The 17,409-nt window shown below is 51.9% G+C and overlaps 2 protein-coding genes across 12 annotated transcripts in view; both read right to left on the bottom strand.

Annotated features, from left to right (window-relative positions):
• NFATC3 (nuclear factor of activated T cells 3) overlaps positions 1–5,058 on the bottom strand; it is a 136,310-nt gene extending 131,252 nt beyond the window's left edge. For 3 of the 7 annotated variants that reach the window (XR_003435457.1, XR_003435458.1, XM_027119503.1), the window contains exon 1: positions 4,721–5,057. Coding sequence is in view for 4 of the 7 variants with exons in the window: in XM_027119503.1 (XP_026975304.1) it covers positions 4,721–4,823 (103 nt within the window). In the remaining 3 variants the exon portion in view is untranslated. Of the gene's footprint in view, positions 1–4,720 lie in introns of all 7 variants that reach the window. The other 4 variants (XR_003435456.1, XM_027119501.1, XM_027119502.1 and 1 more) reach the window with 2 other exon arrangements.
• A 5,406-nt stretch (positions 5,059–10,464) lies between these two features.
• The window catches only part of DUS2 (dihydrouridine synthase 2), a 41,163-nt gene continuing 34,218 nt past the window's right edge, over positions 10,465–17,409 (bottom strand). For 3 of the 5 annotated variants that reach the window (XM_027119511.1, XM_027119510.1, XM_027119512.1), the window contains 5 exons: positions 14,999–15,120; positions 13,603–13,752; positions 12,389–12,476; positions 11,246–11,319; positions 10,468–11,012 (listed from right to left, as the gene is read on the bottom strand). In XM_027119511.1, the coding sequence (XP_026975312.1) occupies positions 10,775–11,012; positions 11,246–11,319; positions 12,389–12,476; positions 13,603–13,752; positions 14,999–15,120 (672 nt within the window). In that variant the 3' untranslated portion in view covers positions 10,468–10,774. Of the gene's footprint in view, positions 11,013–11,245; positions 11,320–12,388; positions 12,477–13,602; positions 13,753–14,998; positions 15,121–17,409 lie in introns of all 5 variants that reach the window. The other 2 variants (XM_027119509.1, XM_027119513.1) reach the window with 2 other exon arrangements.

Consider the following 17,409-nt stretch of genomic DNA (forward strand, 5'->3'; position numbering starts at 1 on the left):
TAAAAGACAGTAAATTATGAAGAACAGAATCAGATGTCCAAGCACTAAACAAAGTAGAACACTACAGATTAAAGATTAGGACAATGATCTAGAAAAAGTTCCTCAACTTCATTTTTTAAGTTTTTATTTTAAATTTTTTTCCTCAACTTTATGTGAAAAAGGTGTATACTAAACTGGTATCTGATAAAACTACACTTATCATAAAGTAACTTTCTTACAAAAATACATATTGTATCTAAGATATTTCTCCCCTTTCAAAAAGCAGCAGGAGATAAGACATAGCACACCCTCCTCCCAGTGACTCTCATTCAGGACAAAAAAGTCAATGTTTAGTAATGAACAAACTCTGAGAATGAAACTTTGAATTTGAAACATAAAGATTATTACAACATCAAACTAAATTAGAGATATACAATCAATACACTAAAATAGAGCACCAGAAACTGCCCTTTATAATGGCAAAATATAATGGCAAATAATATTAATGAAATACATTAACACTTACCAATTTTATATTCTCTATTTCCTATTGAGGTAGCTCTTCATTTTGAAACTAGGTATTAAGTAAAAGAAATGTAAATATAGTATTTTGATTCATTATTAACTGGAAAAAAATCAAAGTTAACACTGTCCTTTTTTTAAGAAAAAAGCTAAAGACTAGGATCTTAAACTTTCTTTAATGGAAAAATCTCAAAACACCTTGGTAAGCAATAAACTTAAAAAGTCAGTTACTGGCGATGTATGTTTATGTATAGCTCATTCACTTTGTTATACAGCAGAAACTAACACACCACTGTAAAGCAATTATACTGCAATAAAGATGTTAAAAAAAAGTCACAACAGGGCTTCCTCCCTAGTGGCCGTGGAGTGGCTGGGCCCGTGAGCCATGGCCGCTGAGCCTGCGTGTCCGGAGCCTGTGCTCCGCAACGGGAGAGGCCACAACAGCGAGAGACCCGCGTACCACAAAAAAAAAAAAAAAAAAAAGTCACAACATATTGAACTTATCAAGTGTCAAATCATCTAATTTGTACTTTAACAAGCTTGCTTAGGATATTCACTAAATTCAGCCCCTTGGCTTGTTCTCAGTGTCCACCCACTATCACCCCCACCTCCAAATATTTTTCAAAAACCTTCTGTATGGAAATTTAGATGTGATACAAGTACTCTTAAGCCTTGAGAGAGAAGGAAAACCTGCAGCCCAAAATTACCAAGATCTGCTGTCTTACGGAATTGACCAATAAAAGTCAAAGAACTGAAACAAGTCTCATAAACTTCCCCTACCACCAAAAAACAACAAAAAAACCGTTAAGGACTGACTCAAAACTTAAGTGGTACTTTTTCATTAACTGAACAAATACTGGTTGCCTACTATGTTAAACGCACTGTGCTAGGCATCTATGAACAAGATACAGACATTATCAATGCCCTCATGGAATGTTCTGCTTCAGTGAGGAAGAGAATTCAGAAACAAGTAAACTCACTGATATGACCCAATACTGATCTGAATCCTAGTAAGCAATTTTACTCTCATGGCCCGCTTTACTTCATCTTACCATCCTAAATGTAGGTCAGTTAATCCACTGAGTTCCTTCAAACTACACACTCATAATTATGCATAGTAAAATGAAATCAGGGACTTCCCTGGTGGCACAGTGGCTGAGAATCCGCCTGCCAATGCAGGGGACACAGGTTTGATCCCTGGTCCCAGAAGATCCCACAAGCGGCGGAGCAACTAAGCCAGTGCGCCACAACTACTGAGCCTGCGCTCTAGAGCCCATGAGCCACAACTACTGAGCCCGAGTGGCCACAACTACCGAAGCCCATGCACCTACAGCCCGTGCTCCACAACAGAAGCTATCGCAATGAGAAGCCTGCCAAAAATAAAACAATAAATTTTTTAAAAAAGAAATGGATTTATTTAAAAAATGAAATTAATCTTGTGGACAAATAACTTTGAAACCTTAGTTTTGAATAGCACATCCTTTTCAATAGAATTTAAAAATTAGCTGCTAGGTATTCATAGCAGCACTATTTACAATAGCCTAAAGGTAGAAACAGCTCATGTCCTGTCCATCTATGGATGAATAAACAAATTGGAGTATATATACAATAAAACGTGATTCCGTCATTAAAAAAGAATGACGGGGCTTCCCTGGTGGCGCAGTGGTTGAGAGTCCGCCTGCCGATGCAGGGGACACAGGTTCGTGCCCCGGTCCGGGAAGATCCCACATGCCGCGGAACGGCTGGGCCCGTGAGCCATGGCTGCTGAGTCTGCGCGTCCGCAGCCTGTGCTCCACAACGGAAGAGGCCACAACGGTGAGATGCCCGCGTACCGAAAAAAAAAAAAAAAAAAGAATGACGTACTGCGATGTTCTACAGCATGGATGAACCACAAAAACACTATGCTAAGTGAAAGAAGCCAGACACAAAAGGTCACATATGTATGATTCCATTTACATGAAATATCCAGAATAGGTAAATCCATAGAGACAGATCCCAGATTAGAGATTCGGCTGCCAGGGACCTGAAGGGGAAAAGGGAGAATGAGGAGCAACTGCTTAGTGGGTTTGGGGTTTCCTTTTGGGGTGATGAAAATGTGTTGAAATTAGATGTGGTGACTGCACAACACTGGGAATGCACTAAATGCCACTGAATCATTCAATTAAAAATGGTTTATGTCATGTGTATTTCAACCTAATTTTTTTTAATTTACAAAAAACAGCTACTAGAGGAGATATGAAGATGTATGTATATGTATAGCTGATTCACTTTGTTATACAGCAGAAACTAACACACCACTGTAAAGCAATTATACTCCAATAAAGATGTTAAAAAAAAAACCAGACTGCTTTAAAGTGGACTTTTTGTCACAAATAAAACTGCTCAAGTTTAACTTTGGGAAAATCAGTTGTAAATCAAGTTTCAAACCTTAACTCCTCTAGACCCATTTAATATCAAAATGTTTTTTTAGGGGTTTTATGGCAAAAATCATTCCTTAAATAGCTGTATTCATAGCATTTAAATGTTATTTAATGTTTTGGACGTACATACAACTCCTACTTGATGATAATTCTTTATTACTCATATGTTTGGTTAACATCTTTATTGATCATATATTTGGTATTTAATGTGCTCTAATCAAGTTTGTGCCCAATAAAGGTTTGCTGACATCATCAACTGTTTATCTTCTTTATAATGAAAATACTCATTCAAACAAGATTTTATTTTGTTAAATCCCCATAATTTAAGTACAATTCAATGCAATCTTCTCTACCAATGCCACTTTCCCCCCGTTTCTACCTCTATTATAAGCTGCACCACCATTCAGTCAGCCTAGTAGCACAGTTATTTGGGTTATGTGCCCCCCATTCCATTTCCCAAGCTCCTTGAGGTGCCTCAGTTCTTTCTGCATCCATCATAACACTACCCAACACTACCTTGAGCATAATAGGTGCTCAAATGATGTCAGTGGAATTGAAAAAAACGCAGCCAACAAATAACTACTGTAAATTATTTACTATGTTGAGAAAGACATCTAACATATAAAGACTAATAGGGCTGATAATACAATACAAATATTTCCCAGAGAATCCTTATGCCATACGTTCAGATATGTTTTTCAGTGCAACCCTACAGAACAGTCTATTGAACATCAATATGAACATAAAGTAATTCACCTAACACCGGAAAAAATAAAAGGGGATTAGTCTTATCCATCTCCCTTTTGAAGTTCACCTGCATAAGTAATAAGGAAACTGAACTTAATGAACCACAGTATTCCAAACCAGGTCACAGGAGAGTCCCCAACCATCCTGTTCCTATTTCCTGATTGGTCTGACCTCCAAACATTATGGTGCCCAGCTTTTCACGCTCTCCTTTAAAACCCAACTCATGATCTCCTTTAAAACATCTTCCGAGGTGAGCTTTTTCTTAAAAACTGACTTCCAGAACTTTCTAGGAAAATTACAAACACGGCACCCCACTTTTAAATATCTTCCGAAAGACTTAGCTCAAAAAAAAAGAAACCCAGTTTTCGGAAAAGTCCCGTTATAGTTACACTTCGAATTAAATGTGGGCCATTAACATGCACAAGTGGAAGTTAACACTACAGCGTAACTCTCCTAGCAGAGTAGGTTTAAACAGACATGTGCACGAATTTTAGAGAGCTCCTGCACTTTCAGAATGCGCATCTTTCAAATGAAGATTGCTTTTAAAACCTAGAATAGATGAAAAACCAAACCTGCTTACACTTCACAGGGACATTTCCTCCGCACCACGCTGGCAAAGCAGCAAACCAGAGGCCACCTGGGCAGCGACCCCGACCCTCGGCCTCCAAACCCCGGCGTCCACTGGCCACAGGCGTCCCGGAGTCCAGTTCCCCACTAGTTTGCTTCCAGCCTAGCCCGCGGCCACTTCCACGTCGCTGCGACCCACACGCCTCCTCAGCGGTTTAAATCCGCTCTTCACTCACCCCCCCACACACACACACATACACACGTTACCACTCACCCACACACACACACGATGTTACCAGACATCACCACACACACACACACACACACACACACACACACGATGTTACCAGACACTCACCCCCCCACACACACACACACACGATGTTACCAGACCCGGGACAACCAAGGGACCAGGCAGGGAGGGGGCGAGCTCTTGCGAGCGAGAAGAGCTGACGCTCCTCGTTCCCGCCCCGCCCGGCACCCACCTGCAGGCCGCGAGACCGGGGGCGGCGGTGGCGGCGCCCCGTCCTCGCCAAAGACGAGTTTAAAGTCGAGCTCGTCGTGGGCGCCACAGTTTGCAGTAGTCATCGGCGTGGCCCAGGGTGCTGCGGCTCCTCCTCAGGCGGCGGCGGCGGCGGCGGCGGCGGCGGCGGCTCCTCAGCGCCGCTTCATGCCGGGCCGCGCCGGCCAGGAGGTTGCAGCTCCGCAGCAAACTTTCCGGGCGGGGACCGCGACGTCGAGCGTTCCGTTCCGAACTCTAAAACTGGCCGCGCGCCGAACCGCACCAGGAGCCGCCACCACTGCCAGTCGTCGATGCCCAAGCTGCCACGGTCGCCTTAGACGATATTCCCCGCCCCCCTACAGCGGCCGCTACCGGCGCGCTCCCGCGCCGTGCCGCGAGGCCGGTCCCGCCCCCTACCGCGCGCCCATCTGACCCGGCCGCCCATAGGCCACTGGCACCGCGGACGAGCCCGATGGCCCCGCCCCCTCACCGGCCTACCGCGTGACTCCCTCTCCAGGAGAAGGAAGTCACGTGAATATGGAGAGCCAGATAGCCCTACTACCTCTTGGGAGTCGTAGTTTGCATCAACTCCTTCTAAGCCAGGACCCGGTACCAGGGTGTGAGGTCGATAGCCCTCTAATTATATTGAGGGGCCCACCACCGGCCAGAGATCCCTTGCCTTATTAGGCAGGCCCGACGTTGGGGAAGGGGCGCCAAGAGCCTTGGGGTTAAGGGTGCGGTGACACGCGGCAGCAGCGTTATTCCTGCCTGGCTGGGTTTGGGGAAGGTAAAAGCGCCCCGGAGGGTTACGTGGACATCACTCACTCCCTCATCCCTTTACCCCAGCCTTAATGGCGGAGTCTCGAGAAGGCTGGGACTGGGTCGGGCTTCCAGCTAAGGTAGGGCGGAGCCGGAGGAAACCTGGGTTGCGCAACGAGGCCCAAGTCTGAGCTACCAGTCGCTGCAGACCCACCCTTGCGGGGCGGGGCCCGCGCTTTGCTGGCTGAGCCTTTGTCTGCTCGCCGTCAGCCGGCCTGGCAGCTGCTCCTTCGAGGACAGCCGGCGCATTCGAGGCCTCGGCAAAGCCTCCGGGGCAGGGTCTGTCCGTGCTATAAGTCAGGCCGACTGAACGGGAAAACCCCGTCGTGAACTCGCACCATTCAACGGGCTCTGTGACCTCTGCATCCCGGCGCACATCGGTTAAAGCGGGAGGGATTGTGTTACACAAACTGAGTGGTTGTTAGGGGGGAGGAAATGACACTGCGTCAGAACAGTTTCACTCTCTGCCCCTCCCCAGCGGGCCCGTCTTGCCTGGAGACTACCCAAGGTGCCTCCTCCTGGGCCCTGGGGTGGAGGCTGGGCCCAGGGACGCTGAGCCTGGCTTGTTTACTTAGGGCTCCTCCAAGGCACAGGGTGGACGGAGAGCTGGAAGAGGTGGCGGTGACCAACTCCCCTAGCTCTAGGCTGCGAAGGGCACAGCATCCCTAGAAGTGTGTTGCCAGAGGAACCAAGTTGCTATGTCTCAGAAACTTGGGTGCAGGTGCAAGAGCCCAGGCACATCCCACGCTGTCCACAAAAGCCGCTGGAAGAGGGCAAGGTGGAGCACCCTCCAGAGATGTCTCAATATGTGGACTGACAACCTGAGGTACCAGGGAGCCCTAGGGAAAGCCCAACTAGGCCTAGGGTCAGGAGGACAGGGAACGTACAGAGCCGTTGACACGTTTATCTTGGACTGGTTCACCCCTGAGGTCAGAAAACTTTTCCTGCCCTGTGCTCTGTACCCATACCTGTGCTGGACCTGGGGAGGCAGAGATAAATTAATCTCCCTTCAGGCATCAGGGAGAGGAGGCAAGCAAATCTATAATCACTGTGCAAAGAGATTAGGGCTGTGCCAAGAGCTCAGAGAAGGCTTATAATCTCCCAGGCTGCAGGTGTCCACAAGGCTAAGTAAGAATTGGAGAGATGGGCAAGAAGTGAGAAAGATGGTTCCAGGCAGAGAACAGATTTCCAAAGACTTGGAGACCAGAGAGTACACGCAGTGAACAGAAGCCAAAGGTAAAGCCAGATGAAGGAGCAGGGTACTGCAAGCCACTGCAAGGTATCTGAACTTTATCCTGAGTGCAGGAGGGAGCCACAAAAGGGTTTCCAGCAGGAGACTTCCATGTTCAGAATTCTGAATCTCTGGATTGGAGTGGGGGAGGGGAAGGTTAGAGGCAGAAGGAGATAACAGTAGTCAAGGAGAGGGAGCAAATGGTATTAAGTGGGTGAAATAGCCTTCCAATAAGCAGTCCTGCCTTCAAAGGATATCCAACCTTGAGGGCCTAAGCGTGGAATTTAGAGCCCAAACTCCACACTAACTTTACAGCTTTCGGCCCCAGGCAGATGGTTGGTCTGCCAATTAGTACTACATGTAACATGACCCTTAGTATAGTAAAAGGCCCCAGAAGCTTAGCCAGCTCACCTCTCCTCCTCATAAAACGATGCAGTTTTGGGATGTGTGCCCCCTACCACCCCCCCACAATACCTCCCAGGATATCATCTGGATGGAGAAAATGGACCTTCATCTAACCCCTCTGCCCTCGACACATGACTTTACCTGAACCAGGGGCTCAGCCAGCCAGGCCAGGGGGGAAGGCAAGAGGGAGATCATGGGCCCGTCAGCCCCACCACTGGGAGGGGACCAGAGAAGCTATAGGTGGCTTGAAAAATTCACCCATTCATCAAATGCTTAGCGATGCATCTGTGTTCCCAGCTACCATGCACCTGGAGAACACTTAAAAGGGCTCATGTCTTGGGGAAGGTTTCTGCTCTGGAGGAAACTGAGAATCCTAACCTGGAGTGATGAGGGCTGAGGCAGGGGGTGGGCACCAACTGCAGGAAGAGTGTTACCACCTTTGTAAGAAAGGCAGCAGTGGCTGGGAGCTCTGCAGGCTGTGACGAATCAATACACAGACATCAGTATACAAACTCTCTCCTCCCCTTTTCCTTAGCCAGGTCCAGGACCTCCCCCATAAGCTCCTCGTCGGGTCAGCTCCAAAGCTCTCTTAGGTGGCAGGAGGCCATCTGACTCACCTCCAGCCTTCTGAGAGCCCTGTGAAACCAGGAGGCCCAGGGACCCAATGCAACAGATAGAACCCCAGACTTGGCCAGGCTGGTAGACAAGGACTGTGTGGGTCCCCTCTCCCTCCTGTGTGCATGCCAGCCAGGCTCGAGACTGAGGAAAACCATCCCTTTCATCAGCTGCCACAGGCCTGGCCCTGAATTCTCATCGCTGAAGGCTCTCCTGTGGCCTCTTGAGCCATGGAATGGTACAGCTTAGCTCAGTCCAGCCCCCCTTGTTCCACATTAGGGCAAATAGGAGCCTTGGAGGAAAGAGTTTAGAAAAGATCCTCCTCTCCATGGCACACATCCCCTCAACACAAGCTCTTGTTTGATTTTTCCTCTGTGCCTGCTCCCTACCCCCATGCCCAGGCTGGCCAGAGGGGACACAAGGAGTGCCCTTGAGCAGTTCTCAATCTGGGCAGAGGCGATATGACCAGCCACCTACAATCGAAGAAAGTTAGTTGCTGAAGTCAGCACATGGTGCTGAGAAGACAGGGTCAGCACTTTGTCCTCAAGCGCTAGGCTGAGGAGTTTGGACTTGATCCAGGGGGCAACAGAGAGCCATGGAGGAGTTCTGAGCAGGAGTGACACCTGGAAGGACTGAGTATGCAGGACTGCAGGGGCAAGAGATGACCCACCCATCTTTGCACCAAGTCCAGTCTGCTTGCTGTGGCCTTCGGAAGACCTGCCACCCTCTCCAGCCTTGTCCCTCCCTCTTGTGCTCATATGAAAACCATGTGTCCCCAAAATATGATGAGCTAGGAGGAAGTCCTCAATCAGGGTGGCTGGAATGGATGGATAAGTATGGTGGTTACCAGACCAGAGAGGGGTTTGGGCATCTAAGTGGCCTGAGTTTAAGGTGGGCATGATGAGAACAGTGGGTGGAGCTTTCAGACCTGACTGGGCCCTCCCCGTTGGTCCCAGCTCCTAGGCAGGTCTCTCTGAGACCAGGGCAGGCATCACTGAGGTGTGCTAAAGCGAGACCACTTGAGGGCCAACATATTCAGCCAGGATTTTGCCACACGTCCTCAGTCAAGGAACACACACTAGCCCCTCCCCACCTGCTCCCCTGTGACTAACCCTTTCCCCACTACTTTTCCTGGGCCTTCAAAGTCCCCACACTCTAAACTCTATCTTAGCGACTGACCTCTACCCCTGCCTTTCCTTCCCCATAGCCCAGAAATGAACGTGACCCCTCCAGAGAAGGGGCTTGCCCAGGGAAACCACACTGGTGGGAGAAGAGGTCTGAGGACAGAGCCCAACCCCAACAGGGAAGTGGATCTTAAGACTTGGTACCTGGCCCACACAGGGTCCTCCCACAAGTTCTGACTAGCTCAGGATGCCTGAGGGGTCCACTGGGGCCACTCTGTCTGTCCTGTTCCAGTTGGGGTATGAGGAAAGGCAAAGGGGGCATTTTGACTGAAACAGTTTTTTGTAAGAAAAATCAAATAAATTGTGCCTAAAGTTTGATGGCTGAGACTGAACCAAGCCTCAGTCTCTCTCCTGGGTGGGGCTCCTTCTCTGGAAGCACTGGTCTGGGAAGTTAGTTAGGGCAGCCTCGGTATGGAGTGACCCCATTAGCTGCACAGTGCCGCTATCATAGGGCGAGACTATCCTCCAGCCAGCCTCGAGCAGGAAGAGAACAGCTGATCCCACTCAGAGAAGGGCCCTTGGGCCCAGCAAGAACTAGAAGTGACTTGCCCAAGGTCAAAGAGTGATGGGCTCTGGGAGGCCACTGGTATTGGTATCCTTATCTGCAAACAGAAGAGCAAGTATGGGTGCATGGAGGGGCTGCTCCGGGACTGAGACAGGGGCCTTACCTGCCCAACCCCTGATTCAGGTCATCAGGGCTGGGGGTACTGACTGGCACAGGGGCCTGACCCTGAGTAGATGGGAGAAACAAGGCCTTGACCCAGAGGGGAATCCCCCCCTCCTCACAGAGCTTTGAAAAGGGGAGGAAAAGCAGCATGTTTACAGCTGAGGAAGCAGAGGCAGTGCTGGGCAGGGACCTTTGGTCAGAACGCCCCTCCCAGTAAGTGGGCGGTGGCGGTGGGGGGAGGCCCCATAAGATGTGGTAGCTGTTTGTTTGCTTCTCACTGCCAGAAGGAAATTAAAGAGAATCTGCCACTTCCTTCCGGCCCGAACGGGATGGTGGGGGCGGAAGGGGGGGGTGGGCAGTGGCATGGGCGGGCAATCACAAGGGCCCCAAATTGCTGCCATCAGCAGTCTCCAGTGTCCTCTGCTCAGAGCAGACACCTCACAGGCCTGAGCTCTAGCTGGGGTCAGACCCAGCACCCCACCTCACCTGAGCTGGTCCCTTACTAGCGCACCAGATACCCTAATCGTTCCCCCAGACTCCATATCACCTCTCATCAGGAAAGCCAACTGACGGCCAGTACCTCAGGTTTACCATCAGGAGAATGGGCTTCTTGGACTTTCCTGGTTCAACTCAAGTCCAGTGAGCATTAAAGGTGATAACCAACCCACCACCTCCATCTAGACTCGTAAGGATGGGTAGGAGAAATGTTTTAGAAAGCCCCAGCTCTGCACAGAGGATGGAAGCAGAATAATTATGCCAGGACATCTGTCCATGTGTAAAGGTGCCAGGCTGAAGCAACCAGCCATGGGTAAGGGTGAAGGGTCTTTATTGCACTGTACCAATGTCAGGTTGGGGAGGTGCCACCTGAAAAGCTCCTGTTTTCAAAGAAAATACTGAGGTCACTGGGAACTTGGCTCTGCTACTGAGACCCACCAAAGGAGATGGGCACTCTGGGGATCCCTTGGCCTGTGCTCCAGGCTGCTGGCCCAGGCCAGAACCTCGTAATTCCTATCAGCAGTGGCAGCAAATTGTCCAGTGGCACCTGGCTGATGCTCTGCACCCATAGCCATCCTAGGGCCAGGCCCAGGGAGGGGCTGACCAGGGTAGGGACGGGAGTCACCAGCCTTCCAGGGGGCTCTCTTTACCACTTGCCAAGGCTAAAAAGGGCTTCTTGCACAGCTCCCCAGGCAGGACTGGCTCCTGAGCTCTGGGGTCCCCAGTGTCTTGGTCAGGGGCCTCCCGCTTGCGCTTGTGCAAGGAGGGACCCTCCTCACGCAGCCGACCCTCAGGGAGGCCCTGGCTCCGCAGACAGACGATGGCTGCAGCCTGCTCCGCCAGTTTCTTGGACTTGTCCCTAGGCAGACGAGGCATGGGGCAATAAGGCAGGGAGACAGGCAGACTGGTTACAGGACTAGAGTCTGGGAGGCCTGACTCTACACGCCCTTGGCAGAGATTCTGACAAAACTAGGGAAGGGGTCATCACCCAGGGATGCCACTGCCCAGGTACACCATCCCCCTAACCCTCCCAGGCCAATGCGAGGATCAGGCCCTGTTGCAAGCCTCATGCCCACTGATAAGGAAACTCACCACAAGGTGGACTGGTACTTTTGTTCAGCAACAGTGACAACAGAACAGAAGAGGCGATCCAGGGGCCGTTGAACCTGGTACAGAGAGAGAAAAGGAAACAGGGATGGCTGCATGAGAGCAAGAGGGCCAAGCCCTGGAGGGAAGTACTTCCCACCTAAATCAAATGAAGGCTACCTGTATCACATGCTCCTCCCCAGCAGAAGTGCCTAGTGCATCTTCCAGGGAAGAAACGTAGATACACAAACAGTCAGTGACATCCCAGTGTGTCAGGAGTTCTGTCATGGAACTAAGCAAAGGTCCGTCAGAGCCCTTAGCTGCATGTGACTATGGAGCTTCCTCCTACTGACATCTGGGTGGGCCAGGTCCCCCAAAATGAGAAGGAGTTCACCAGATGGCAAAGCAGTGAGAGGGGACAAGGACTGGGGCAAAGAAGGTACACCTGGCAGAGCGACCAGGTGATGTGGCGGACAGAGAGCTGAGTGGATGTGACCTGAAGCAGAAAGACACATGCGGGTCTCATGCTCTGGGCTGAGGTAGTAGGGCTTGATCCCAAAGGTGCTGAGGAGCTGATGAGGACGTGAGCAAGGGGGACAGAAGCAAATTCGTTTTGGAAAAGTCACTCTGGCAGAAGGGAACCCAAGGCCCAGAAGATACAAGCTTGGAGGTCAGAAGGCCAGTCCAAAAGAGACTAGGCAACCTAAACAGGCCATGGGGACCAAAGAAAGTGAAGCAAGACCATCTCAAAGTTTCCCCTGAGGGGCCCCAGACATGGGGCCCAATTCTGTGCCCCATTGGCTGAGGCCTGGTCCAAAAACATGTCAGTCTAACTTTTAGGTTTGAGCATCCTTCCTAAGCCAATTGGCCCTCTCCAGAGAAGTCTCTCCTGCCTAAGCAATGCCACTGGAAGGGACTGGCTGAAGCAGCCTCTTACTTAGGCCTCTAGTTCAGTTTTATGAAAGTGACCAGAACTAGACAACAGGTCCACTGTCAAAGGGAAGGAGCTAGAAGGCAAAGAAGGCAAAGCCAGGCTCCAGCCAAGCAGTCTGGAGTGCACGTACGAGCCGTGGGTGGACTGGGGGTGGTGGCACTAGCTGTGGGAGTGCTGTGGGCTGGATGCAGGGCAGGCCACAGGCAGGAACTCACCGTTTCATACACAGGCTGTGCCAACTTCTCCCTCCGGCACCACTCCAGCAGGCACATCTTGGGGGTGATCTGGGGTGAGTATGCTCTCCTAGGGAAGGAGGGAAAGGTGTCAGGGCCCACCTACCATGAGAACTCCATTCCTCAGCAGGGGCCCTACTCAGTTCCTGGTAGGAGCTGCAGGAACTGAGACAGCAAACTCCTGCCTTCGGACTCCTGCACCTATTCCCTTGAGCTCCCATTTCTGTCCCACCAGTGGCTTGGGGCCTCAATTCTACCTAAAGGGAAGATGGGCTTCAGTTGTTTGGGGAATTGGAATGGGAAGTGAACTCCAGCACTCTGAGCTCCAGCCTGGAAAACAGCCTTCAACAGCCAAGAAGGAAGGTACAATTTGCCTCTCAAGACAATATCAGGAGGGAGTGGGTGGGAGTGGGGACACAGGCGGCCATACAGTGGTCTCAGGATCTAGCTCAGGGCCCACCCTGATTATGTCCACCAAGTGTCAGGGTGATCCGCTGCTGCCTTGGGCACAGTGGACTCCAGTTTCAGAGTCAGGCCATGTTCTAGCTTCCCACCAGGAGCTCTCCCTGGATATGACTGCCCAACAGCTGTGCCTACATCTCTCCTCCCAAGACTCTGCCAGACAAGACTAACTCCTGGTCTGGCCCTGGGGACCCCAGAAAGGTTCAGATTCCAGATCACAGAGACAAGGATGAGGGCCCCATTCAAAGCTGAGTCACAGTCTGAGGCAATAATTGGCCTGAGGCTATTTCTGCCTAGAGAGGGCACCACAGGGCTAGCGAGGGGCAGTGAGGGTAGGCTGCTTAGCCAGGTGAGGGTTCAGGTCCTGCTGCTATTCTGGAGCTCCCTGCAGGCAGCTAATTCCTGAGGGCCAAGGAGAAAACACAGACTTTGAGGAACAGAGGGGACAAGTCTCCCCAGCCTGAGTTGTGGGAAGGGGTGGGTCAGGAAAAAGGTATAGTTTAGTCACCCTTGGGAAAGCATGCGCAACCCTGACAGCACTGCCTGGGCTTTCAGCGACTGTCTTCTCCAAAGTGCCTTCTTTGGGTTGCTGAAAACTGAGAACAAGCATCCAAACCAAGGAGATGTGTGGTCCCTAAGCTTGGCATTAACCATGGACGGCAACCAGCTTGTTGGCCCAGTCAGACCTGAGGACACTGGCCCTGGCCCAAGCTGAGGCCGAGCTGGAGACCTACCGGTCAAACTTGACAGCCATCTTAATGATACCAGAGGTATCTTCAGCTGGCTCCTCCACCTCCTCCGGGCTCCTGGCCAAGAGTTTGGCCCGCCGGGCATCCAGCTCTCGTGTGGTCTCCTCATAGAAGGCACCAAGGCCAAAGGCCTCACTATGAAGGGACAAGCAGAGTAGGGGAAGCCCCTTAGTGGAGCCAGCATTCAGGAAACTACTGCAGGAGCCCAGGGCCCCACGACTGAGAAATGCCCCCCACATATACCCAAACACCACCAGGGCCTAGCCATCAGAAGGTGCTTTCTACACACCCCTGTGATCAGCCTGAACTGACAGATGGAGAATGAATGCAGGTCCCTGAGCATGAGCACTGGAGGGCAGGCTGGGCTGGGTGGAGTAGATTCCAAAGGCCACCTGCAGCCTCTCTTCTGAGGAGGAACACACAGGCAGGTGTCCCTAGCCAGCAGTGAGTGAGTTGAGCTATACTGACCAAGCGCTGGGGGTATGCACAGCCTTGTCCTCATGCAGGCCCGTGGGAGGAAGACACGGAGGCCTGACCACACACAGGCCAAGCCTAAACTGAGGTACCAGCCAGAGCTACAAAGTGATATTCTTGAGAGTTATCCTCTTGAGTTCACAAGATACTTGGGTCGAGCTGGTTAAGCTACATGGGCTAGGGACAGAATGAATACCACAAACCCAGGGTGAGGAGGAAGGTTCTGGCAAGGCTCTTTCCTCTAGGAAGCATCTTAAGGGCTGGAGGACATTCATGAAGATGGCTGCCTAAGGGCAAGCCTAGTCCAGAAAGGCTTCTCTGGAGGAAGGAGAGTATAGAGAGCTAATGTGCGGGGGAGACAGCATTCAGGCAGGAGACCCTGTACAAGCACAGGCAGACAGGGAGCTGTGGGAACAGGCACTAGACCAGGTTGTGAGGGGCCCCAAATGTCAACCACCTGAGCTGTAGCTCTACCAGATCTAGAGGATCAAGGGGTGGCCTCTCAGACTGCAAAGGGATGGGGTGTGGGTGCCGGCTCAGGCCAGGGGCTCCATTCTACAACCCCAACTCTCCTAACCATTGGATCTTGGTGGCCTGGCATGTGACAGATCTGTTACCAGGAAAGCCCCTTCCTCCCCAGGGATTCCCAAGCCCAGCCCTCACCTTCCTCCATCCTACTAGTGCACTAGTTCCCAAAATTCTGCTGCTGAGATCAGTCCAGGGATGGCAAGTTCTAAAGATTTGAAAGTACCCCCTTCTGTGAGGCAAAGCTGTACCACCTCCCCACTCCAGCACATCCACCTCCAGAAGCTGTGTCCTGGGTCCCCTCGTAGAGTCAGCTTAGGGCTCAGGGTCAAGTTTGGGTAATGTCTGCAAGGACAGATGAACAGCCCATTGCCCCTCTCACCAAATTTCCTGGGAAGACTGGGCGGCATGGAGCAACCTCCCCTGGGGCGACTCCAGCTGTTCTCGTAGCATCTGGCACAAGCAGTACTTGGTGTTGGTGTAGTGGTTGTCATACTGCACAGCCTGAGAGAAGAACTGCCATGAGCCCCCCTGCTGCCCAGGCAGGCTCTGAGGCCTGAGCTCTGCTCTGATGGCAGGAAAAGGGGCTCCAAGGGGGCATCAGAGGGGCCTGCAGCCGAGGCAGTGTGACCCCATAAAAGAGCCCTCTCCATCTTGGCGATCTACTCCTCTAGTTAGTGGCACAATGCTTGAGGGTCACAACTGAGACCCACAGTCAGGAGCACACTCCACTGGACAGCCTGACTAAGGTCCACATGCGCCTGGAGCTCCTCCTGCATCAGCTACCACAGAGGACCTGTTGCCGAGCATCTTCCAAGGCAGGGAGTGGGGAACAGCCAAGTTCTGGTGTGGCAGGACCAGCCCCGGGACAGGGGTGAGATTCTTCTACTCCTTATAACCATGGTGAGTGCCTGCCCCTCCCACATCTTAAACAGCCTGTCTCCAATTTCTCCCAACATGGGAAAAGCCCAGCACCATTGACCAAGCATGTTTGCACATGATACTTGTCACTTCATTGAGCTAAACAAGTAGTTACCACTACTCAGACTGGGAAATGCAGGCTCAGGGAGGCCAGACAACTGCCCAGGGATACCCAGTGGAAGTCGGCCTGGCTGGGGCAGGCAGGAGAGCAGTGGGTAAAGGGTGCCTCAGCCCCCCAGAACCCTCTCCCCGTCTCGCCCCCTATCAAATCTTCTAATACCTCCAGCAAGGCCTATGTCTTCAGTGCCTTGGAGGTGCGACCACATGTTCAGGACAAAGAAGGGATACGTGGGTAAGCCACGGCCAGCAGCAAGGCCTTGATTCAGCTTGTTTGGGACAGAAGGCACCTGGCTGGACCAGAAGCAGCCCTGCCTATGCTTGAAAGCTGCTCCCTTTCTCTGGCCCAACACACCCCCTTGAGGAGTTGCCAAGGGACAGGCTGAGAAGGAAGGATAACATCACCTTTCAGCCAGTGAGCAAGCTTGGCACTACTAAACGTGCCTTCCCTGCCACAGACCTGCCAACCGGCCGACCTAGACTGAGCTAAGCCCCCCTTGCCTCTGGTTGACCCAGGCCATTGGAGAGCCAACCTGCCCAAGAGGACACCCAGAACCAAGAGGATGAAGGCTGCAGCATCAAGCAGAAGGGGCTCCAGAACAGAGGCTGCCCAGCTCTGGGCACAGGCCTCAGGGCCTCCGACCACCCCCAGCTTGCACAGCCCTGGGGACACCCACATGTCATGGCAGCCACAACTGCCCATGGCAGCCTGAGGATCTGAGAAGCTCCTGACCCCCCAGGTGGGTAGGAGCTCCAGGACTGAAGAGGAGGGTGGAAGTCTGCTCAGGGTGAGGGCTGCACTCTCTGCTCAGGCCCAACTCACTGAGGAATTTGAGGACCACTCACTATCTTTGCCGACAGACATGCACAGCTGCTCAGAGTCTCACAGGGTGCCGGGGCAGTGCCAAGGAAATAGTGCAGGTGTCAAAAACCTCCTTTACAGGGAAATGCCCGGGCACTACCATCAAACCCCGGGTGAGAAGAAAAAGCTATTACCTGAGGAGAGGGTCAAAGTTAGGCTATTTCCTAAGTCAGAGGCTAAAGCATTCTAGGAATTAGCAAGAGAAGACTTTTAGAAGTGACTATGACTGACGACCAGTTGACACGTCTTTACGGAGAGAATCTGTCCTCACAACAGCTACGATGGCTCCTCCTGGCTGTGGCTCCTCTGGTGCCAACCCACTGGCATGAGTGACACAGACACCACTGTCATTGTGCATGCGTGTGTATGTGTAGGGGGGCAGGGGGTGACAGAGACTAAGAGAAACATATCATGTGTTTGGGGCCGCAACAGCATCCTGGATCCAGAAGCCCTTGCTATGATCCTCACACCTTGAAAGCTTTAGAAGGGGGCAATGATAGGGCCATGCCTCCCCAGCACCCTGCTCTTCACATTGCAGCCAGGGAAACCCAATGCTATGCTACACTAAAAAGAAAAGGAGAGGGACTTCCTTGGTGGCACAGTGGTTAAGAATCTGCCTGCCAATGCAGGGGACACGGGTTTGAGCCCTGGTCCGGGAAGATCCCACATGCCACGGAGCAACTAAGCCCGTGCGCCACAACTACTGAGCCTGCGCTCTAGAGCCTGCAAGCCACAACTACTGAGTCTGTGAGCCACAACTACTAAAGCCCGCGCACCTAGAGCCCACGCTCTGCAACAAGAGAAGCCACCGCAATGAGAAGCCTGCGCACCGCAACGAAGAGTAGCCCCCGCTCGCCGCAACTAGAGAAAGCCCGCACACAGCAACGAAGACC

The sequence above is a fragment of the Aethalodelphis obliquidens genome, unplaced genomic scaffold (assembly GCF_003676395.1).
Source record: "Aethalodelphis obliquidens isolate GAN/ISIS:26980383/991018 unplaced genomic scaffold, ASM367639v1 scaffold20, whole genome shotgun sequence".
NCBI lineage: Eukaryota > Metazoa > Chordata > Mammalia > Artiodactyla > Delphinidae > Aethalodelphis > Aethalodelphis obliquidens.